Here is a 23,944-nt window from a genome sequence, read left to right on the forward strand (position 1 = left end):
GCAGTCTCTTCTGGAGGGTGTGTACCTATGAGAAACAGGAAGCTGCTCAGAAACTGCCTGTGTAAAGTGAGTTCTAGTGCTGGTGTGTGCAGGTGTGTAGACGCACTGCTCCACGTACTTTTCCCAAGCATCTTGGCAGCTGGGCTGCCATTCAGCAGAAACTTTTCTGGGGGAAGAACAGGGTAGAGCAGAATGACTACGTTGCAGCTGAAAGAATTATCTCATTCAGGTCTATACAGGAGAAGACGGGATCGCCCAGATAGCCTGGGTCTTCAGGAGTTACCTGAGCAGAAGCTAAGGTGAGTGGTAGGCAAAATGTATTAATGGTTAACAAGAGCTCAGCACATGTTTTATTTTTGCAATCGTTTCAGCAAAATAATCACTTACACGTTGGTGGATCGTAAGAACGTTAGTTGCAAGACATGCATGATCGGAAATAGTCACGAAGCAGATAATTTTGGGTGGAGTTAAGAGGAAAGAGTTTTTGGAAAGCAGCTCATTAGTTTGTTCATTAACCTAAATGAACAAACTAAATGAAGTATTAGCAAGTGACAGTACAAAGTGGCTACAGACCTTGGATTACAGTTTACTTTTCTTCATAGTGTTTTAGTTTTGGGCAATATTTTAAAAAATAATTCTTAGTCAGCAAAACACAGTTGCAATGAAAGAAAGTCTTCCTTTAGGGAGCTGAATGGGGTTAATCTATTATTCAAGAGGGGATTTCGTTTTTTAAAAGGATGTGTTACTTGTTAGATCATGCTCTTCTTTTTTTCTTTTTGGATTGGATATTTTTATTGAAATGCTTCTGACAAAAGAATGCAGTAAAACCACTTACAGCGGGAAGATAACAAAAATAATATTTGTGATATGGGCTGGAGTCCAAAAATTGAATACCTTTTTTAAACAAAATGTGATTTTTTTTTCTTCCACCAATAAATACACTCTTTTTAAAATACTTTTAAAATATAGGTCAGTGAAAAATCCTGTTACTTTTTAAAATGAATTCAATGTTTTAGATCATAATTAGTGCCCTTATCCTACAATTCAAAAAAAAGGAGGGGAAGAAAGAACTCTCTGAGTAAATGTTATCAAAGGCATGAATTGAAAGGAAAGGATGCCTGTAGAACTATCGTTTACTCAATTCTTTAATATTAATAATAAAATTGCAAAACTGTTTGTGCTTTGTAATAAAACAACAGCCTGTAAAAATAAAAGACACTCATTAAAAAAAAACCCTGCCCAGTTCAGAAAGAGGCTTAGAGGAAAGCTGATTTACTGGTAGCCACAACCACCATGCCCCCACCCCCATCTCTAGAAGTGAGGGTTTTTTGTAGCCAAACAAGCACCATCTATTACTTGTGAGAGATGTCACAAGTTTTGGGGGAAATCCCAATACAGCTTGATATACAAACAGTCCTCATTTATTAACCATTCGTTCAGCAACCATTCAGAGTTACGACATTGCTGTAAAAGGAGATTTACGGTAGTCGTTGAAGTTGCGGCCTTCATAGCATCCCTGCAGTTACGTGATCACAATTTAGTTGCTTGGCAACCAACATGTATTGACAGCCCATTGACTTCACTCTTTCTCATCTTACTCTCCTTCACAGGGTTCTTGTATAGATAAAATGAAGAGAGAAGTCCCAGAGAAAAAAACCAGGATTTAATTCTAATAAACAAACAAATAATTTGTAGAGTGTAGACTAATGATAGGCAACCCAGGAGCCTTGAAACATTTTAGATTCAGTTCTTCTTCAGACTCAACCAGATTTGTCAATTGCAAAGAATTGTGGGAAACAGCATTGCTGGTTTAGTGTGTTGTATTAAACATATAAGAAATACCCAGATTCAATTGTCACTCAGCGTAATATCATAAGGTTTGCTATTTCTCAATTTTATCTTTATTTTACAGAGGAGAATAATAATGATCATTTCACCAACCCAAGCTCTTTAAAGAAATGGTGGGAGATATATTGCTTACACGTATGGGAATTTAAATAAGCTTGCTTGTATTTTGTAATTAATATTAAATCAATTTTTAAAGCATGTTTTTCATTATGAATTGTTTTTATTGCTCTCTTCCTTGGGTTTGTTTTTAAAAATGAATGACTGTAGAAATGGAATATATTACAAAGTTATGTGCATTTCAAAAATTAGAATAAGAATGTTGTTACAGTTTTGGGGGGAACATTGATGTGAACTCTCAGGTCAAATCTTCAGGTCAACATTAAGTATATAATAAAATACTTGTAGTGCAAGTATTCTGCAGTTGCATTAATCATCTTTTTCTTTCAATTAGCATTTCAGGGAAAACATTAAATTTATTCACAAAACTTGTGATACCTTTTAGCCATGATTTTCCCTTAATCCAAACAGTCTACCTTCTTTGAGATATATTGCATCTTAATTACATTTATAAACAAACATGTGCAATTAACTATGTGCAGCTCAGGAAACATGTTATAACTGCATTACAAGAGGTTAATGCACATTGGCATGCTAACAGAGTTGGTGCAAAAGTGCATTATCTTGGGCTTTATGGCTGCACATTGAGAAATTACTCTATGCTGAATATAGGGCACAGTAGTGTTCCTGTGGGTGTATACAGTAAATTCACAGTTTTGGGTCATTCTTCAGGAAAACCACAGTTTGGGTGAGGCTGTTTCTTAAAGAAAACTTTGATAAAATGTTGGGTTTATCTCTTAAAAAGAATGGATGGATGGACGGACAGATGGATGGAGATAGATAGATAGATAGATAGATAGATAGATAGATAGATAGATAGATAGATAGATAGATTCCACTGTATTTCTCCTCCCCCCCCTTTTAAAAATGCCTTTCTGATGCAAATTGAATGATCGCATTTGAAGTTCAATACAAGTTGCCACTAGCTTTGGAGTTAAAAGTTAAGACAATTTCAGTGTAGCCTGTTATTAGGATATGAATTACAGTTGTGCCTTTAGGCCTTATCTGAGAGCAGGAAACCACTATTTTGGAAGGGGTGTGTATATGTGTGTAGACAGATATTCTAAGAGAGAGAGAGAGAGAGAGTCTTACAAAACTACACGTTTCTGCTTTGGCCTTTTCTATTTCTCTTTTAAAAACACTAACAGTGCCTGCTGTTTTCCTTGTATTACTGACATTCATTTTTGTTTTATGTGGTTGCAAAACCTGATTATATTCATTGTATTTCTATGGCTCAAAGGCTTGAGTAAGTGTGGAGCATCACAGCCCTTCCTCCCATCCTCCCCTTACTTGTCCTTGCCTTTACCCTTAGCATGTTGCTTAATCATTCTTTAAAAATGCCTTCAGAGTTACTCACTAGCCCCAGAGTACAAGATGACAGCAACAAGGAGTTAGTGTACAGTAGAAGAAACTGCACTTTCTGATGTAACTGTCTGCCATGCCAGCAGCAGATCCTCCAGCTATGCTGTGTTTGGTCACTCATGGTGGGAAAAGTGTGCAAGAGGTAACACATCCCCCTTTCAGATGGGAGAACAAGTCTGTGGCAACAACACCTTGGGTGAAACTGGCTTATCTGTCCTGTGTAGCATATTTTATGGCCTATACACTTTTAAGAAAAGGCCAAGAATGATTGATAGATTGACCCAAAGAAATTTTTGAATATGAAGCTAGGAAAAAAATGCATGTAGAGAGGCCTGAGAGACTACAGATATGATAATTCTGGAATGCTGTTCTGATCCTGGAAGCAACTGCATTTTAGATTCAGATTTTGAATTTTAAACAGTCAATTTCATGCAGTTGTTAGGCCATTAGTCTAAGAAAAAAGAATAATCAAACCCTATTATTCTCAAGTTGCTGTTCTCTTCCTAGAAAATGAACGTAAACTAAGTACAAGGAGTGTTTTTAGTTTGTGGCCAGGAAATTTGATTTCATTTTCAGATAAATGGACATCTTTCTTTTGCGATCAACAGATAGGGAGTACTGTACAATGTAGCATGGGAAAGGAAGTGGCAAAAGGGAGGAACCACAGCTCAAAGGAATATTGTTTGTATCTTTTTTATATGTAGGAGTTCTCTAATTTAATTCCTAGCATCTCTAGTTGTGAAGATCAGATGGCTCTTGATTTGAAGACTTCTTGAAAGTTTAGAGTTGTGACCACAGCTACATGAACAAATAAAAATCTAATCTTATAGAAAGCTAATTTCCAGATTAGCATTTCCCTGACAAATAATTCACAAACAAACTAGGACATTCTGTGTAAGAGGAGGTTGCTGTAGAAACCTAGTTTAGGCTAGTTTTAGCTGGTTCAGGTTAACATTTCTTCTTCCACAATATTAAGAAATTCTAAGATTTTTTTCCTCCCTTTCTTTGCTTTTATTCATATTTTTTGTAATTCCTTTTCAAGAGACACTCATTTTAGGCAAGCAGTAGCAATCCTGGTCTTTTCCTGATGTTCACAATTTCATTGACCGTATTTGCTTGGGTCAATGTGAAAATCAGTGGTTTATTTCCTTAGTAAGGGAAAAGATTTTCCAATAGATTCTTGCAAAATGTACTATATAGCGATCTCATTAAATTAAGCCTTTAAATGATGAAATAGGTTTTTATGCATTCTGTCAGATGAGAACTTCAACTGCTATTTATACTTGGCTTATTAGATATTCTTATATGACTATTTATATTGACTTCGGTAGGAAAACCATTTTTTTTAAAAAATGTATTTCAATATTTTCTCGTATATTGTTTGGGAGAGATTCTGCCTACTAGAAACTAAACAACATTTCATTTCTAATCAAATCTCCCTTCAATTTATGCTGCTACAGAATTGGCCTTGTCCTACATTTCCACCTTAATCAAAAGGCTTAGATGAAAATGGTAATTTCTGAAAAAGGTTCATGTTGGAAAAGGCAGTCTACAAAATACTGTGAACTCAACATTCTGGGATTTTACCAGTAAAGAGCATGTATTTTGAATTTATGACCCCAAACAAATTAGAAGCTAGTATAATTAATGTAAGAGCAGTGCAAAGTCCATATCCTATGTGCAGCTTTTAGTGCCTTCTGTAGACCTCAAAGCTTCTGTTGCAGGTCACCTAGAACAGGACACAATGGTTTAAACAGAGGTGGGGAACCAGGGTCCCTTTATGACTTGTGGACTTCAACTCCCACAATTCCTGAGACAGTCATAGATACTGTACAATACAATGCAGCAAAAATACAATAAGTAATAGAGAAGTAAAGGCACTATTTTGCCAAGACTTCTAAGCACCCAGGAGCACAATATTCTGAAAATGGTCCAATTAGCCTAAATCTAATTCCTAACTATTGTTGATTTAAGCTTTATATATATTGCTATGCTGGTGTGTGTGTGTGTGTGTGTGTGTAGAGAGAGAGAGACACACACACTACAGACAGATGGAGAGATTCTGTATACGTCAGTGTTTTGTACACATCCCCAGTGTCCTTGAAAAAAGTTTGTTTAATAAATCCACTCTCTAAACATTCCTTAAACAACTAATGAAACTTCTTATCTGCTGAATATGAATTAACCTTGGCTAGTCTGTTTATATTCTGATCTAGTAAACAGTGAGTTTTCCCAGCATGCTGAAATGGAAGACTTGTCCTTTCAAGAAATGGAGCAAATTATTGTTTTTACAACATGCCATATCATTGGTATAAGCAACACCCTACAGCAAAAGCCTGGTAACTGTTCTCAGCATCGTTATTTTGAGCATTATTTGCAGCAAAGTAGAGTCAGTTTGGTCTAGTGGCTAAGGCAAAGACAAGCTAGAAAGCAGAAGACCATGAGTTCAAGTCCCACTTTAGCCATTAAGGTCAGCTGGGTGACTTTGGGCCAGTGACTCTCAGCCCAATCCGCCTCACAAGGTTGTTGTTACAGGGAAAATAGAAGGAAGAAGCTGTGTTAGATATGTTCAGTGCCTTGAGTTAGTTATAAAAATAATAAAAGCAGGATACAAATAAATACATAAAATGTAGTGGTTTGACTTGAAGCTTATGACCATGTGACTAGAGTACTACATTAGAGTAGGGTTCCATTTAAAGCCTTCCATGAATAACAAGATCTTAATGAAATATTTCCAAGATTTTGTCTCTTACACTATTTATGACGATACCGTTTACATTTATTTTAAATTACATTCATTTAAAAATCTCCTGCATGTTGTAGAATAAACTACCGTAAATTGGAATCTCTTTCTCTGCTTAATTGAAAGAAGGGGAGATTCTCTAGAGAAAAACTCAGAGAGTTCTATTTAATTATGATCTATTTACAAAATCATAATTGGCTAATATAATTGCATAAATGACATAGATTATGTAGCATACATCAGTTGTGTTGTGACAGGCCTGACACAAATTACAGTATATAGTTTGCCTGGTGACATGGTTATCTGTGACCTAATAATTTAAATACTTGTGCATGATATATTATAGTTTTCTCAAACTTTATTGCACATAACTAAAGCAAATAATGGGAATTGACTGTACACCTAAGCTAGATATTATTAATTGGATCCAGAATGAGATACAATCAAACAGATTTACAGGGAATCCTTGATTTACAACCAGAATTTCCATTGGCAAACAGTGCAGTTCTTAAGTGAGTTGCACCCGACTGTATACCTCTTTTTTTTTGCCATGGTTGTTAAATGAATCATGTGGTCATTAAGCAAATCCAGCTTCCCCCATTGATTTGCTTGTTGGAAACCAACTGGGAAGATTGCAAATAATGATCACATTGATCCCAAGGTGCTGAAACCATTCTAAATATATGCTGGTTGCCAATTGTCCAAATGTTGATCACATGACCATGGGAATGTTGTGGTGGTCATATGTACTTTTTTTTAACGTTTACTTTATTTTGGATTTATATACTGCCCTACTCCCGAAGGACTCAGGGCGGTGAACAGCCAAAAGATAAAACACACATAATATAAAATTTAAAAACAATGTAAAAGCACATTAAATAATTTGGCCCATACATATTAAAACACCCCTATTGTTTTAAAACAAATTTAAAATTAACAATTAAAAGGAAGTTAGGCCAGGGCAGCCTGTTGAAATAAAAAGGTCTTGAGGGCACGGCGGAAAGTGCGTAAATCCAGGATCCTGGGCACAGCACGGAAAAACGGCATTGGTTGTGTTGGTGGATGATCTCTGGAGGGCTCGGGGTAGGGGTTGCTCCTCTATCCTGGTCCTGTTAGATCTCTCAGCGGCTTTTGATACCATCAACCACGGTATCATGTTGCGCCGGTTGGAGGGGTTGGGGATGGGAAGCACCGTTTTGCGATGGTTCTCCTCCTATCTCTCTGACCGGTTGCAATCTGTGTTGGCAGGGGGGCAGCGGTCGACCCGAGGCGCCTTGTTTGTGGGGTGCTGCAGGGGTCATTCCTCTCACTCCTCCTGTTCAACATTTCTGTGAAGCTGCTGGGTGCGATCATCCGTGGCTTTGGGGTGGAGTTCCATCAGTACGCTGATGACACTCAGCTGTACATCTCCACCCCAGGCCACCCCAAAGATGCCCTTGAGGTGATGTCCCGGTGCCTGGAGGCCGTGGAGGCCTGGATGGGGAGAAACAGGCTCCGACTCAACCCTTCCAAGACCGAGTGGCTGTGTTGAACAGAAGGGGCGAGAGGACCGACCCCTGTGGCACCCCACATACAAGGCGCCTCGGGGTCAACCTCTGCCCCCCTCGTACAAGGACCAGTTGTAAGTCCTTTTTTTCAGTGCCATTGTAACTTTAAAAAACATTGGTTTTTCAAATGCTTGCAAGTTGAGGACTACCTGTATATTCTCCGTCTCTCTGTAAGTAAATACTGCAAGTTTTGCAGAATATTAAAGTTGGATCCATTTCGATGGCACATTCTACATGTATCTGGTAGATTTGCCCATCTTTAATATACTACAAGTTTATTTGGCAGCACTCTTCGTATGTGAAAAAAAATAGCTGTCAGACAGTCTGTGAAGTTGTAATTATACTTCAAATCCATGATTGTCACATGCCTTGTTGAAATATTGTTTTACATTGAATTAATTAATTATTCAAACAGTAGAGTTGTTATTTTACAAATAGTTTTGATAGGTTAGAAGTAGATTAAGATGGAAATAGCTCCTGTATCATTATCTTCATATGTCACACATGTGCTACTTAAATTATTAATATTTAATTTTCATGATAAATATATACGGTACATATATATACATATATTGTAACTTGTTTACAAAGAAAACTCTGAGTTCTTGCATTCTGTTTAGCAAAACAATCAATATTGCCCTTTCCAGTTTTGATGAAGGTCAGTCTTCAGTGTGGTATCTCCAATGGAGTCGTTACTATAATAAGAATGTAGTATCGAGCCAGAAAGTCTGGTGTTGACATTTACTCCAACCTTATAAGGAACATGATGGACACATGAGAATGGCAAGCTTCACCTAGATTAATCAAGGTTTTAATTATAGTACTAAATGAAATGTTCAGTTTATTCATTGTCTCAATATTAGAAGTTTCTTGTTTTAAGGTAATTTTTGAAAACATTTTTATCGTAATTATGCCGTGATAGAAATGCAGCTTAATACTTTTAAAGCTTCTGATTAAAAGAAGTATTTTAGTGTATCCAACTTTCACTGTAGCATGAAAGTTTAAATCGCAGCTCAGTGAACTGAGTGAATTAAGTCAGTGAACTGAAATGGATTCTGTCAAATTCCCTGTATCATGTGCCTCGTCTTGTGCATTGATTCCTGAGCAAAATTGAAATAGAATGACGTGAAATGTTAAATATACACAAGAACTGAAACAGAAAAAACTATTATTTATTATACCGTACTTCTCATTTTTCCTGTAGTATTTAAAGAGATCTTGATATTGTTTTGATTTATTCTTGAAAAAATCCTATGGCTGAGTAGAGTTCACATATAGTATTAAATCTGGGTTTTTAATTATGTGACCAGATTCACACAGAATGTTACACCATAATTTCAAGGATCACAAGCTGAAAACAAGCAATCCGTCATATAGTTAAACATCCTATAAACTGAAAAATTTAAATACATCATATTAGCCTATAGTAGAGCATTAGGTATAAATCAGCCCAATATGAAGTTTAAGCTGATTTTGTGTCAAGTTTAGGAATTTGAAGTACAGTCCATGATTACTACAACATACAGTTCCCAAGCATATATATTTAATAGAAAATCTCCCTGAATTACATTCTAAGAAAAGTTCACACCATAAATTTCAGAAACTGCCCAATGCTAGTTGCAAGTTTTTTAAATGTGGACCATGTAGCATAGATCATTTCCCTATTTGCTTGTGGAAAATATTGGCGATGATGAACATCTTTCATTTTTTAAACCAAAGGAAATTGTCTTCTTTTGTTATTTGTTCTCTTCTGTCTGCCTGAAATGCTGAAGAGACACGCACGAGTAGGTGACTAACAGTGTCTGAGGCTTTAGTTGCATGGTTGCCATATTCTTAAATATTTTATCCTTTAATGGTAAAGGATGTGTATATCACTATACAGCTCTGTAAAAAAATGCATACGTAAGCCATAGTTTTAAAAAGCTTTACTGTTAAGAAATAAGAGTGAAATATCTAAATTTCACTGCTCCCACAAGCTCTTCCAACTGTTTTCATGCTACCTTCAGTTTAAAAAATGTTAAGATGTATTGATGGATAATTGCAATGCTGAAAGGGCACAACATATTTTCCATATTAGTGTATCCAAATGTCCCATGACTCCACCCATTAAATCAGTACTTGCTAAGCTTTCTTTCATTACCCAAAACTGCTTTGACAGAAAATCCTTTTTACCCAATGTAGGTTAAACAGTTTAAATTAATTTAAATGTCCTGCTGTGATTGGTTAATGGATTCATGTGTCAGTACCCAAAGGAAAACCAGTTACCCAATTTGAGGTAATTATCCAGGTGTGGGAAGCAGTGATAACGAATATTACTCAAATTCAAGAAGAAAAGCCAATTTATGGATAAACCATACATAATGAGAATGATGCTACTTAAAATCTACCTAGAAGCTGCATATTTTCTTTCTTAATGAAAAGACATGTTTATTCAAGAAACAGATTAGCAATGAAATAGAGAAACCTTCTTCTGAGGCTATTCTGTTAAAAATGAGAGTTTTTAAGGCAAATAGGAGGTGGTGCAAACATCCTCACTCTCCTTGACCTCTCAGCGGCCTTCAATACTATCGATCATGTTGGGGTCGGCTATGGGGCTGGGATTGGGCGGTGTCACAGTCTTGCACTGGTTCAGCTCCTTTTTCCAAGGCTGGTCCCAATTAGTGTTAATAGGGAGTGAGAGGTCCTGCCCCAGCCGCTATCTTCTCTGGTGCCACAGGGCTCAGTACTCTCTCCACTCCTTTTTAATATCTACATGAAGCCATTGGGTGAGATCATGCATGGGTTGAGGTATCATCAGTATGCAGATGACACTCAGCTTTATAGTTCCACCCTGATGATCCAAGTGATGCTGTGGCTGCCCACTTGCTGGCAAGGAAGGTTGAAAACCACTAGGATAAGTGCCCCCCACCTAAGCACCCTTCCTGAGCCTTGCTGCATCTTCCTCACACCTTTGCGCAGCTCCCACATGCATGCCCCTTGCAGCCCCTCCTGGCGTCTCCCTTGTCCCCCCTCCACCTGGCAGCACCCACTTACCTGCCTGCCAACCTGCTTGCAAGCTGCCTAGGACTTGGCAACTTCCTGTTGGATTCTCTACTGACTTGGTTGTGAGAAGCTAGCAGAAAGTTGTGTAACCTAACAACCATGGGATTTGGTTAACAACAGCAACTAGGACTGTAGTTGCACTTTATGACTTCATCGCTTTGCAAAAGGAAATTCTGGTCCTAGTTGCCATCGTAACTCGAAGAGTACCTGTATTCATGAAATTTCAAGTCCTACAGTAACTGATGTGTAAACAATCAAGCAGATATGTATAATATTCAGGCTTTATGGGCCTGTACAGACTTCTGTGATAATAAAAAAAATAAGGTAATATTTGGGTATTCTGGTTTTATATACTCATAATCATACTCCTTAAACTATTTTTTCACATCCTTGATATTCCTTTTTACTCAATTCTTCTATCTGTACCTCCTTTGTACTGTATGCTACCATCTGTATCTTTTTATGAGTTTCCGTATAATCTGAGTATTCATGCCTGGAGTTAGGTCTGCTATAAAAATTTCCTTCCAAAAACATGCTGTTCCTGTTGAAGCATTCCCAACTCAAGTATCTTCCCACAAATACATTATAGTAAACAAAACCATTCTTACAGAAACTTAGCCCAATCCGGTGACCCTTGTTAAAAGATACCATCAATAGGAAATGTCCGCTTCAAACCTCATCTAAAAGTTTATTAAGACAGAAATTAATTGGATAATCTTAGGAGGATTATATGATGCTGGTAATGGCATTGACTATCTTGATTACCCCCAGGCCGTGGACTTCCCCCTGATTAATTAATTAATTGATTGATTAGATGTATTCGCCAACAGAACTTCTTATTCTGCGAGACTCCCCCCTCTCGCAGGTGTGGCCCTCCACTTTATCAAGGGCCTACCTTTATGACGGGCTTTGGCACCCCAAGAGCTGGCATGTCGCAAAAAGGTGATTGAGGGGTTTTTAGGGAAACTTTTTGATAGATTTTTAAGGGATTTTAAGGGGCGGGAGGGTTGTGTGGGCTTGGGGGTTAACCCATGGGAGGAGGGGTCCGGCCCAGCTGTCAGTGGGGCCATGGAGGGTGCGGATTCTGGGGGTAAGGAGGACATTAGAGTTCATTCTGTTGAGGGTTTCTCTATCAATGTGTTGAGTGGGGCAGATATGGCAGGAGCAGGGGGCCGTATCATGTGGTGGGGGCTCGCACTCGCTATCTTTGAGCAGTGGCGCGCCCCGGTCCCCATAGCCCTTCTCGCACCCCAGGCTGTTCAGACTCTCAGGGCCCGAGCCTTCGGCTGCTGTTGTGCAATGCCAGGTCCATGGTAAATAAAGTCCCCCTCATTTGCGATCTTATTCAGGAGGGGGGAGCGGACCTGGCAGGTATCATGGAGACCTGGTTGGGCCAGGAGGGGGGAGTTCCCCTCGTAGATATGTGCCCATCAGGCTTCGGAGCATTCCATCAGCCGAGAGCTCAGGGCAGGGGCGGGGAGGTGGCGGTTATTATAAAGGAAGGTCTTAATCCGAGGGAGACCACTGTTCCACAGATAGCTGGATGTGAGTCCCTTTTTGTGAAGTGGGGTCGTGGAGTACAGATGGGCTTGTTGATCACGTACCTGGCTCCCTGCCATGTGGCAACGGCCCTGCCCGAGCTGCTCAACGTCATAGCCAAGGTGGCGGTTGGTACCCCCAGACTTTTAGTCATGGGGGATTTCAACCTGCCATCTATCGGTGAAACGTCTGAGGTGGCTCGAGAGTTCATGGCTTCCATGACAGCCATGGACCTTACTCAGTTAATTCATGACCCTACTCACACAGGTGGACACAGTCTGGACTTAGTTTTTGTCTCTGGTCAGTGGTCGAGTGGCCTTGATACAGGGGATATAGTAATTGAACCCTTGTCATGGTCTGACCACTCGCTCCTTCGACTGGACTTTCTAACCACTGCACCCCACTGCAGGGAGGCAGGACCGACCAGGTGGTTCCACCCCAGGCGCCTGATGGATCCTGATAGGTTCCAGATGGAGCTTGGGCCATTTCCTGAGACTCATGGCTCATGACTCGGCTGAAGACCTGGTGGGTGCCTGGGATAGTGCGGCCACCGGGGCTTTGGACCACGTTGTGCCTTTGCAGCCTCTGACCTGGCACCGAACTCACCTAGCTCCTTGGTTCTCCGAGGAGCTGAGGAAGATGAAGCGCCGGAAAAGATGCCTGGAGAGTAGTTGGAGGACCAGCCGCTCCGAATCCGACCGAACACTGGTGAGGTCTCATATTAAGACCTACCTAGTGGCGATAAAAGCGGCGAAATCCAGCTATTTTGCCGCTCTTATCGCGTCATCAGATAATCGCCCAGCCGCCCTGTTTAGGGTGACCCGCTCCCTCCTCCATCTTGAAGCACGGGATGATCCCTTGCAGGGTCGAGCTGAGGATTTTGTGCAGTATCTGTATGACAAGATCGCTCAGATTCGGGAAGGCCTGGCCTCTGACTGGGTAAGTCCGGATGGGATGACTGAGGCAGGTCTTGAGAGTATTATCTGGGAGGAGTTTGATCCTGTGGCTCCTGAGGATGTGGACAGGATCCTGGGACGGCTGAATGCGACCACATGTTTATTGGACCCGTGTCCCTCCTGGTTGGTACTGGCTTCCCGGAAGGTTACACGAGGCTGGCTCCAGAGGATTGTTAATGCTTCTCTGAGTGAGGGGGTCCTGCCGGCCACTTTGAAAGAAGTGGTGGTGAGGCCCCTCCTCAAGAAGCCCTCTCTGGATCCGGCTGTTTTGGCTAACTATCATCCAGTCTCCAACCTTGGCTTCATTGCGAAGGTTGTTGAGAGTGTGGTGGCGCGGCAGCTTCCCCAGTAGCTGGATGAAACTGTCTATCTAGACCCGCTCCAGTCTGGCTTCCGGCCTGGGCACAGCACGGAAACGGCATTGGTTGCGTTGGTGGATGATCTCTGGAGAGTTCGGGATAGGGGTTGTTCCTCTATCCTGGTCCTGTTAGATGTTGTGGCCCCGCCCTCCGAGCCTATTCATCGGAGGAAGAAGGCTCCGAACATGAAGAAGAGGAGTCGGCCAGGCCTCCCTCTCCAGGCCCCTCCCCTCTGGCACTGCCTCAAGTGCCGGCCGAGGAAGAGGAGATTAGCCAGGAGCCAGGTGTCTCCGATGAGAGTGAGGGAGGTGATCTGTCGTTCCTGGATCCACGCCAACGAAGGCATGATAAACGGTTGCAGCAGTTAAGGAGGCGTGCCAGGGATTATAACTGAGTCACTGGACCACACCCCAGAGACTATATAAGAGAGTGTGGTGGCTGTTTAAGACTCTGTGACGAACAAAAACTAACACTGGCTAGTCACTTGAACAACGCCTAAATCTGCCGAAGGTTCCTTGTTTTGAACTGGACTATTTGCAATTTGTATGTATTTTCTGTTTATCTGATGAAGTAAAGCCCTTGGCAGTCGATGCTTGTATAGCTGCCAAGTTTTAGATAACAACCTGTGTGCGTGCCAAGTGCTTTCTTAACCCTCGGCTGGCTGTGTTTGTGTGTGTGTGGAGACGGGGACAGAACATTAGATCTCTCAGCGGCTTTTGATACCATCGACCATGATATCATGCTGCACTGGTTGAAGGGGCTGGGGGTGGGGGCACCGTTCTGCGGTGGTTCTCCTCCTACCTCTCTGACCGGTCGCAATCTGTGTTGAGGGGGGCAGCGGTCGACCCCGAGGCGCCTTGCTTGTGGGTGCCACAAGGGTCGGTCCTCTCACCCCTTCTGTTCAACATTTATGTAAAGCCGCTGGGTGAGATCATCCGTGGCTTTGGGGTGGAGTTCCATCAGTACGCTGATGACACTCAGCTGTACATCTCCACCCCAGTCCACCCCAACGATGCCCTTGAAGTGATGTCCCGGTGCCTGGAGGCTGTGCGGACCTGGAAGGGGAAGAAACAGGTTCCGACTCAACCCTTCCAAGACCGAGTGGCTGTGGCTTCTGGCGTCCCGATATAGCCAGCTGGTGCCATTGCTGGCTATTGGGGGCGAATCACTGGCCCCCACAGAGAGGGCTTGCAACTTAGGCATCCTCCTGGGTGCATGGCTCTCTTTAGAAGAGTATATGATGGCCGTGGCCAGGGCGGCTTTTTATCAGGTTCGCCTGATACGCCAGTTGCGCCCCTTTCTGGATTGGGACTCCCTACGCACGGTCACTCAAGCACTCGTCACTTCCTGCCTGGACTACTGCAATGCTCTCTACATGAGGCTCCCCTTGGGGTGCACCCGGAGGCTGCAGTTAGTCCAGAATGCGGCCACACGGGGGATTATGGGAGCAACGGGGTGCTCACATATGACACCTCTCCTGCGTGAGCTACACTGGCTTCCTGTGGTCTTCTGGGTGCGCTTCAAGGTGTTGGTGACCACCTTTAAAGCGCTCCATGGCTTAGGGCCGGGGTATCTGCGAGACCGCCTTCTGCCGCCAATAGCCTCCCACCGACCGGTTCGCTCGCACAGAGAGGGCTTCCTCAGGGTGCCGTCGCCCAGACAGGGCCGGCTGGCGACCCCCAGGGGGAGAGCCTTCTCTGTGGCAGCACCTGCCCTCTGGAATGACCTACCCCCTGAGATACACACGATATCAGACCTCTGGACTTTTCGTCGGGCCCTGAAAACACACTTATTCCATCTAGCCGGGCTGGCTTGATCCCATCCTCTCAGTTTTAATTGAATTTGGTTTTAATTGGGTTGTTTTAAATCTTGGGCTGAAATTATTTAATTGTTTTTTAAACTGTTTTTAAATTTTATATGCAATGTTTTATCTCGGCTGTATACCACCCTGAGTCCCGCAGGAGAAGGGCAGTATAGAAATAAAATAAAATAAAAATAAATAAAATAAATTGCTAATGGTGGGTTTTTAAAATCTTCTGATTTGCAAGAGTTTCTTAAGAAAAGTGCCATAGTGTTATTCTTATTATTATTGTCATGAAAATGCTTCTTTCATATAAAAAGGAATCCTATGGAGATACTATGTACATGCATCTTGATTACCCATGTTGCTACGGTGTTAAAACAGAAAAGATGCAAACTACCGTGTTTCCCTGAAAATAAGACCCTTTCTTATATTTTTTTTGAACCCTGAAATAAGCTCTTGGCCTTATTGCCACGCGCTCAAAAGCCCGATTGGGCTTATTATCAGGGGATGTCTTATTTTGGGGAAAACGGGGTATTCAATCTTAGATTCATGTGTTCTCTGGTCAATGGGAGATGGAGAATTTGCAAAACGTAAAGCCAATTTCCTGAATGTGGTTTTCCTAACAGTATTTCCTTCTAATCTTTGCAAAGGCGTTAGCAGTCCTGATATAAATATAAAGGCATGCCAGCATACTGGAGTAAGTTTTTCCACATTAAACAGTCAGTGACAACTAGCATGCCCAGGCTTACATTTTCTCTAATAACATTGCCTTAGTCAAACTCTTGCTAATAGCAGTAAGTAGAAAAGATCATCTGGTCTATGTAAGTTGCTCTTACTACCTTCCAATGGAATTTGCTGCTTGGTTCCTCTGACATCCCTAACCTCACAGTGACATTCAAACTATTCTGTAGCTGAACTTTTAACTTGAAGCTCTTCAAACTGCACACAGCTCGATCCAGTTCTTAGGGATTGTTCCTCTCCTTATTCCTACCTTCAGTGGTTTCTTCAGAGCTCTCTGCTCCAGTTGTTTTTCAAACAGTTGCAAATTAAGAATGGAGTTCCAAAGCAGAGGAGATTCCTGTGCAATTCCAGAGAATGAAGAAATATCCAACATTCCTCAAACTGCCCAGGACAACTATGTGAACGAGGGCGAAAGAGTTGTGTCAAAGTTGCAGCGCAGGCATAGTGACGTAAAAGTATACAAAGAAATATGTGACTTCTATGCAAAATTGTAAGTTTACCTTCTCAGTTGATCTGGGACCTGGGCTACTCATGTTTCTTCAAGCATAGTCTTGACTGATGTTCATGTGACTGAGTATGACCCAGTAACAATATGTTGTGGAGGTTTTGTAAATTAATCTGGGTATTGAGTGTACTGTATTATATAATGTGTATTTGTTTCTGGTTCCAGAACTAACATCCTTATCTGACTCCTGATGTTCTCTTTGGGTGTATTACAGTCTACAAAATATGAAGTGGCAATAGTCTATTTCATATAGAGCATGAAATACTTGTCTGCAATGAAAAAGTGTTTTCTAAATTCCATTGAAAATTCCTTATTTGGACTAACTAGTGTACAAATAGCTATAAATCCTAATCCTTTACGCAAAGAGAAAATATACTTTCATGTAGTTCATTTCCTAGTAAATATGTACCCCATTGAATCCTCGCAGAAAAATCCTATCCATAACTACTTTGAAATGTTGGATTGTTTCCAGGGAAATATATATAGGATTGTTGTTTTAAATTGCAATCCAGGCTACTTTTAGCAGAATATAAATTCCATTGATCATAGTGAACGTTATCTCTGGGGGAAAAAACCCGGTCATATTCTAACAGCACAAGCTACATATTTCAGATTTTCACAACAACAAAATTGCAGTCAATACTGCAATATTGCAGTCAAAATTTGAAGGAATTTTATGTTGCAAAAATGAGAGGAAGCTGTCGATATGCATTCCACTTTATGAGTACTATAGAGGGATTGTTTTGGAATTGCTGGCAAAATTCAGTGGCATCTGAAAATAAGCTATTCTGCAGCTGTCTCAATCCTTTATGGTAATACTATTCACTGTACTTCACTTAATGCCAAATGCAAGACTTGCAGTTTCTTAGATCACAAACTGTTTTAAGCATAGATCCTCCATTGCAAGCATGGCATGTTGTTCTTAGTTAGAAGCAAAGTGTTTTATTATGGATTCTAATCTATGTTAAGATAACATTAGAATGCTTGGCACTTCAGAAATTATTTATTAGTGTTTGCAGTGAGTGGAAAGTGACTGGAGTATTCTTCTAAAATGTTAAGAATAACTTGTACAGTCATCACACAGGGATGTGGAAAAAATCATTTTTTAAAATGTTTTAGATCAAATACTTACATTGCATAGATTCAAGGGAATTTGAAATTATTTCATGTGTGACAATTTTCTATAGTTTATCAGTTGACCAAGTTTATGATATGTGCTACATACACTGAGATGCAAAAATTTGAATTTCTTTATGTAATTCATAAAAATATGCTGGAGAAAGCTACAAAATATGGACAAAGGATACATATCAATTGGGTATGCTGACAAAATACCTGTGCATATGATTTTCTAATTTGTTCCTGCATCTTATAAACTGACAAAAAGTGTGAGCTAGATATGTGTCGCACAGCAAACAACTCAAATATTGATGTATTATTTGGACAGAGTTATCTCAGTACTGTTTTATCATAAATAGCATGTTTAAATCAAAACTACCATAATCAGTGGGTATCAGTAGTGGTTTTCACTTTCCTTCGCTACCAGTTTGGAACTGTGAGTGCGCGCTTGCGCGGGGTGCTTCTGCGCATGCGCAGAGCATCCGTGATGACATCCGAGCGGGTGGGTGGAACCTCCCGCCCAGTGGTGAAATGTAAAATTTGTTACTACCAGTTCTATGGGCGTGGCTTGGTGGTGGTGGGGTAATATGACTGAGTGGGCGTGACCAACTTTTTTGTTTTAACTTTTAAAACCATTTTTTCTACAACCTCTTTGGCTGAAGAGGTTGTTTAAAAAATGCTTTTAAAAGCCTCTGACGATCCCAGCTGAGTTGCCCAATGGGCAGAGGCTTTCTTTTTTTTTTTTAAACCTCTGACAATCCCAGCTGACTTGCCTGATCGGCAGAGGCTTTTTTCCTTTTAAAAACAGTTTTTCTATAACCTCTTCCACTGAAGAGGTTGTAGAAAAAATGCTTTTAAAAGCCTCTGATGATTCCAGCTGAGCCGCGCGACTTTTTTTTTACTTTTAAAAGCATTTTTTCAGCCAAAGAGGTTGTAGAAAAAATGCTTTTAAAGATTAAAAAAAAGCCTCTGATGATTGCATGCCTCAGCTGGACAATGGGGGGGGGGCAGGGATTTTTGCTACCGGTTCTCCAAATCACCTGTCTCCATCGCTACCGGATCGGGTGATCTGGTCCGAACCGGGAGCATTTCACCCCTGCTCCCACCGCTGCTACTGGTTCTCCCGGACCGGGGCAAACCGGTAGAAACCCACCACTGGTGGATACCCTTCTGTGATTACCCCATGCCACTGAGGGAAAACAGAGAGGGAAAGAAATGTGTGATCTCTAGGCCATACACATTTTTTGGTATGGTTACTGGTCCATAAAATGAGGACCCAGATTGTTGGAGGCAATATGCTGACTCTAAATTGCTTATAGAATGCTGTAAAACACTATGAAGGATTTCTATGAGAACTGAGCTTCCCTTTGACTACTTCTTTCCTTCAGCTGCTTAGTCTGCCTTTGCTACCAAAATCTGATTTCTCAAATAGGAACCAGTGCTAACTGAAAAGGAGGCTTCCCCACTAGTTTTGAGGGTAGGGTCAGCATACTACAAATGATTACCTTTCTTAATAAAATCATAGAATAAGCTGCCTCTTGTCGCAAACACCTGATTATCTGAGTTAGATTCTCATGCAGTTGTCTTTTGTTACAGCAACATGGCCAATGCTCTTGCCAATGCCATGTGTGAACGCTGCCGAGGAGGCTTTGCACCTGCAGAAAAGATTGTGAACAGCAATGGGGAGCTGTACCACGAACAGTGCTTTGTGTGTGCCCAGTGCTTCCAGCAATTCCCCGAGGGACTTTTTTATGAGGTCAGTTCCTTTGACTTGTTGCTTCTGCTTTTAGAAATTGTTCCAATATTTTGTTTCAAATAGAGAAGATGACACTTTTGAAATCAGGTGGAGTTCAGTGATCTATCTTGCCTTGCAACCACAGTGCACTCTGGAACATGTTATATTAGAAATCTCAAATTTATCATTTGATAATGCATTCTGGAAACCAGTTGCCAGCCTCACATTAGGTCAGCCTTCACCATCTTGCTTCTCTTCAGAGTGCTCATAACTGCTGGAATTCCCAGATAATATAAATGTATTCATTCATATTGTTATTGACTCTGATAGCTGTGATTTTAGAACTTGCCAGACTTAATACCTCTAGCAACTGGTGTTAAGAAAGACTACATTAGGTAAATACATGTATCCATTTACGATGTGTTAAATTATTGTGGATACTTATAGTACTTAGTTTTGGTACTGAGGTTTTATCTTTGTAAGCTTTCTGGAGTCACCAAAAGTTAAGTTGAACAGCCATATAAATTTTTTAAAAAATAAATAAATGTTTATCAACTTCCTTCAAGAGCTTAAAATTATTCTCTCTCTTTAATTTCAACTCTACAACAGTGTTATAAAATAAGCTAAATTTGGGTTGGGGTCTTCTTGTGCGGGTCATGAATGATTTTTGGATGGATTTTAATTCTGGTTTCCTTGATTAACTTTAGCACTCCATGCATATCATCATAAGTTATCATTTGTAAAATTGGTCATGTATAGCTTTTATTTAAAGGACATAGAGTGCGGTAATGCACAAATGAATAACTAATAGCAGTTTTCTCATAGCTCATATCTTGGTGTCAAAAAATCCAGAGTGACAAAGGGAATCTAAGTTAGTACCATACAAGCAAGGAAGTTCAAGGAACTATGCCAGTCAGAAAAAGTTTCCTCTCATATTTATCATTATCATGAGATTTAATGAATGGTAGGTCAGGGCTAGAAATATTTAAAATAGCTCTGCTGCTTAAGAAAATCACAATCTGGAATAGAGGATTAAAGTAAAACAACTATTAGCTATCTACAAGTGCTAACCATGTAATATTTTTAATAAGGGAGATTCAGTTTTCAAAAGGATTACATGTCTTATTTTTCATCTTGTCTGGTCATTTTGGGTATTGTGCGTCAACCTGAAAACATATTCAGATGCTTCCTACAAGCTACTGATTGTTTTAAGACACTTGTGGTGAATCATAGAGATGACAGGAATTAAAATATAGCCCTGATGGAAACTTTTGCAATAGTCAAAATATTTCTGCTTACCTTGGTCAGGATAGCTTCCTAAAGAAGAAATACTGTTTCCTGAACTAGTACAAAATGATCATACCCAACCAGCTGAGACAGATGAAAGCCAATTTTAACTTCACATACATAGCCAATATAATATCTCTGCCATGACAATGGAGCAGCCCTGTTGTTCATAATGTGAAATTTTAAGCAGGTTGCTTGGTTTTGGTTTATCCCTGACCCAGATAGGATTCCTTGATTTAATCCAGAGTTTACAATCTCTTCCAAAGGTTGGATAGTTTTCTCTGGCATTTCCCCAGAGGATTTGTCCGCAGTATGCACAAGGATCTCTCACCTTCAAGGGTCTTGAAGCCTATTTAATGGTTTACTTTCTTTTGGCTCAAACTAAGAATGTGTAATATTATTACAACATTTTATGTATTGGTAGCTCCAATACCTTACAATTGACTATTTCATTTAAAAGACCTATAATACAATCCTAACAAGATTTGTTTTATTGTGTTAGTTTAGGGAGTATCCAGACTTGGTAAAGGTTCTAAAGATATACAGCTCTTTTACATCAACTTGAGATATGATTTTTCCTTAGGAATCTCTAGTATTGAGAGCTTGGACATGTGTCAGTGTCAAACAAACTTCATTGCAAAAATAGGTATTTATAATAGTCTTTTAATATTTTTTATAGATTAATAAAATGAAAGTAGACATTCCGGGAAATCAAGCATAATGAGTCTGTTTAGAAACTCCTTTTTTTCTGTACAAGACTGAAAAATGCATATATTTATCTGAATTAGCAAATAGTATTTGAACTATATAGTCCTTTTTTAATTCCTGCAAAATAGTCTGACCATTTAATGCAGGTAATGCAGGAAGTACTTTATCCTTCTGCTTCCTTTACACATTGTATTTTTTTTAGATTTGCTTTTATGCTGCCTTTATCATTTTTATAAATAATTCAAGACTGCGAACATATCTAATACTCTTTTCTCCTCCTATTTTCCCCACAAAAACAATTCACCTGTGAGGTAAATTGGGCAGAGTGAGATTGGCCCAAAATCACCCAAAAAAACTTTCATGCCTAAAGCTGGATTAGAATTTATTATTCCTTGAACATGCCCTCTTAAAGTACTGTAAGTAAGAGCACTTCTACGCCATTTGGATTAAATTTTACATCTGAATATCTACAGTGTATTCTGGTATAGTTACTCATCAAAAAAATCATAAACTATTTAGATAACTGAACTTCAGATAAACTTTTTTGTTAGGAAGAAAAGCTAAGAATCAAATTCAACTATACACGCTCACCAATTTAACTGTGGTTTTGTTTTTTTGTGTTTTTTTGTGTGACAGTTTTTTGGTGTGGTGGTTAAGGTGATGGCCTAGAAACCAGGAGACTGAGTTCTACTCCTGCCTCTAAATTTTTCCTATATTTAAGATATTTAGTTTGCTGAAATGTCCTCTCAAGCGTTAAACTGCTGTTCTATGTCTGTACACTTTCAAATTTACTGTACACTTTCATGTTTGTTAGTAAACATGCACTAAATTGCTCAGGTTTGTGGTGCTAAATATTCACTTCAGCAGAACTCTCATTAATTCATTAATTTGGAAATATTCTTTGCAATTATCAAATTAATGCCTCTATATAAGAGTTACACAGGAGCAACTGCCATTGAACAGATTTAAGACCAGAAAAGCAGAGCTCCTGGAGTAATGATAGAACTCAATTAAACAAACATACATATTTACATACTAAGATTATTCATAATATCAGGCTGCCTGATATCATGAAGATGCCATGGGAATGTCTTATTTATTTCATATCTGCTTGAATGTAATTCTGTTTATTCTAGTACATTATCACATAATTTGGAAAGAAGGTGATGTTCTCTTGGGCAAAAAAAGATCTGACACAAACAATTCCATCTTTCCAAAACCATTTGCCAGGAACTGCTTTCAGGAAATGTAAAGGACGGAAGAAATATATGGCTAACAAAATATGTTTCCTGCATTGAACGCTAAAACAGATGTTCATGATGAGAGTATCTCTTGATTTGTGCCCAGATTTAGATCATATCATCAGAAGCATCATTCATTCTTTACTTACATGCATACTATATAAATGTAGCTTGGTCAAATATAAAATTGTGTTGGAATTTCTCTTATTAGAAACCCTAGCAGTTCAAAGCTATAGCCATAGTATATGTAGAAACATACTTACCTCTTCTGATAGCCTGGCCTATTTGTCTGTTTTCAGTTTGAAGGAAGGAAGTACTGTGAACATGACTTTCAGATGCTTTTTGCCCCTTGCTGCCATCAATGTGGTGAGTTTCAGAAAAATATATTTTTTAAAGGTCTGATAGCCTTTTACAAGAAGAGAGAGAGAAAGAAAGTATGCATTGTTTTTTTAAAAAAGCTTAATAATTATAAAAAACAAGGCATATGTCTATTAAAAATGTTTCCTGTTATCTTCAGGTATTACACTTCAGCCTCTGTAATTCCACCCTGGATCTGCAAAGAGAATTAAAATCTAAAATATATGAAAATCTTGGTTGGGAAGGGCTTTTCTCACAAATATGACCATATGCCACATCATATGCATCCAAGAACAGTCATATTAAACACTTTCCCAAACTCACAATCAGTTGACACAAAAACATTTGTTGTGTAATAAAATATAGAATATCTTGCCTGAAAGTCTTCTGTGGGTACATTTTCGTGCCATGAAATTAAGCTGAAGATTTTGTTAGAACACAATAATGTTTATATCCAAGGTTGTACCATTTTGATGTGAAGTGGATGTTGCTATTTTCCCTTGGTCTGCCCTTTAGCAAGAGCATCAAGGCACATAATTTAATTAGAGTGAGATAATAGTTTGTTTATCAAGTGCAGACATGTTGCTTCCAGGAGAATGGAAATTCCTGCTGTAATATATAAAATAAAAGAGAAAAAAATCAGAATTGTTTTCAGTAATATTATGAGAAAAACAAATTAGGAATTATTAGGGTTTACTGATATGCCTGCAGGTATTTGTGTTTTGCACCTGCATATATATAAGCTTCTTGATAAAGTTGCTCAAGTTGAGGAAAAAGATCAGAAGGACACATTTTGATTCTGTTTGTTGGGATCCATTGAAGCAGCATTCATGCCCAAGTCAATTCCTTCTGTCAGCTTTGAAAAGAGAGTAATATGCTATACCTGCCCATAAAAGCTCTTCTTTTACTATTATTAGCATCTTTTTCCACAGTT

At 39.6% G+C, this 23,944-nt stretch overlaps 1 protein-coding gene across 6 annotated transcripts in view; it reads left to right on the forward strand.

Annotated features, from left to right (window-relative positions):
- Positions 1–23,944, forward strand: part of LIMS1 (LIM zinc finger domain containing 1) — an 85,945-nt gene that overhangs the window by 47,691 nt on the left and 14,310 nt on the right. For 2 of the 6 annotated variants that reach the window (XM_034419411.3, XM_034419417.3), the window contains exons 1-3: positions 16,012–16,548; positions 19,279–19,438; positions 22,953–23,019. In XM_034419411.3, the coding sequence (XP_034275302.1) occupies positions 16,370–16,548; positions 19,279–19,438; positions 22,953–23,019 (406 nt within the window). In that variant the 5' untranslated portion in view covers positions 16,012–16,369. Of the gene's footprint in view, positions 1–15; positions 300–16,011; positions 16,549–19,278; positions 19,439–22,952; positions 23,020–23,944 lie in introns of those variants that run through there. The other 4 variants (XM_087895375.1, XM_034419441.3, XM_034419433.3 and 1 more) reach the window with 3 other exon arrangements.

The sequence above is a fragment of the Pantherophis guttatus genome, chromosome 5 (genome assembly GCF_059756535.1).
Source record: "Pantherophis guttatus breed Tessera chromosome 5, ASM5975653v1, whole genome shotgun sequence".
Taxonomy (NCBI): Eukaryota; Metazoa; Chordata; class Lepidosauria; order Squamata; family Colubridae; genus Pantherophis; species Pantherophis guttatus.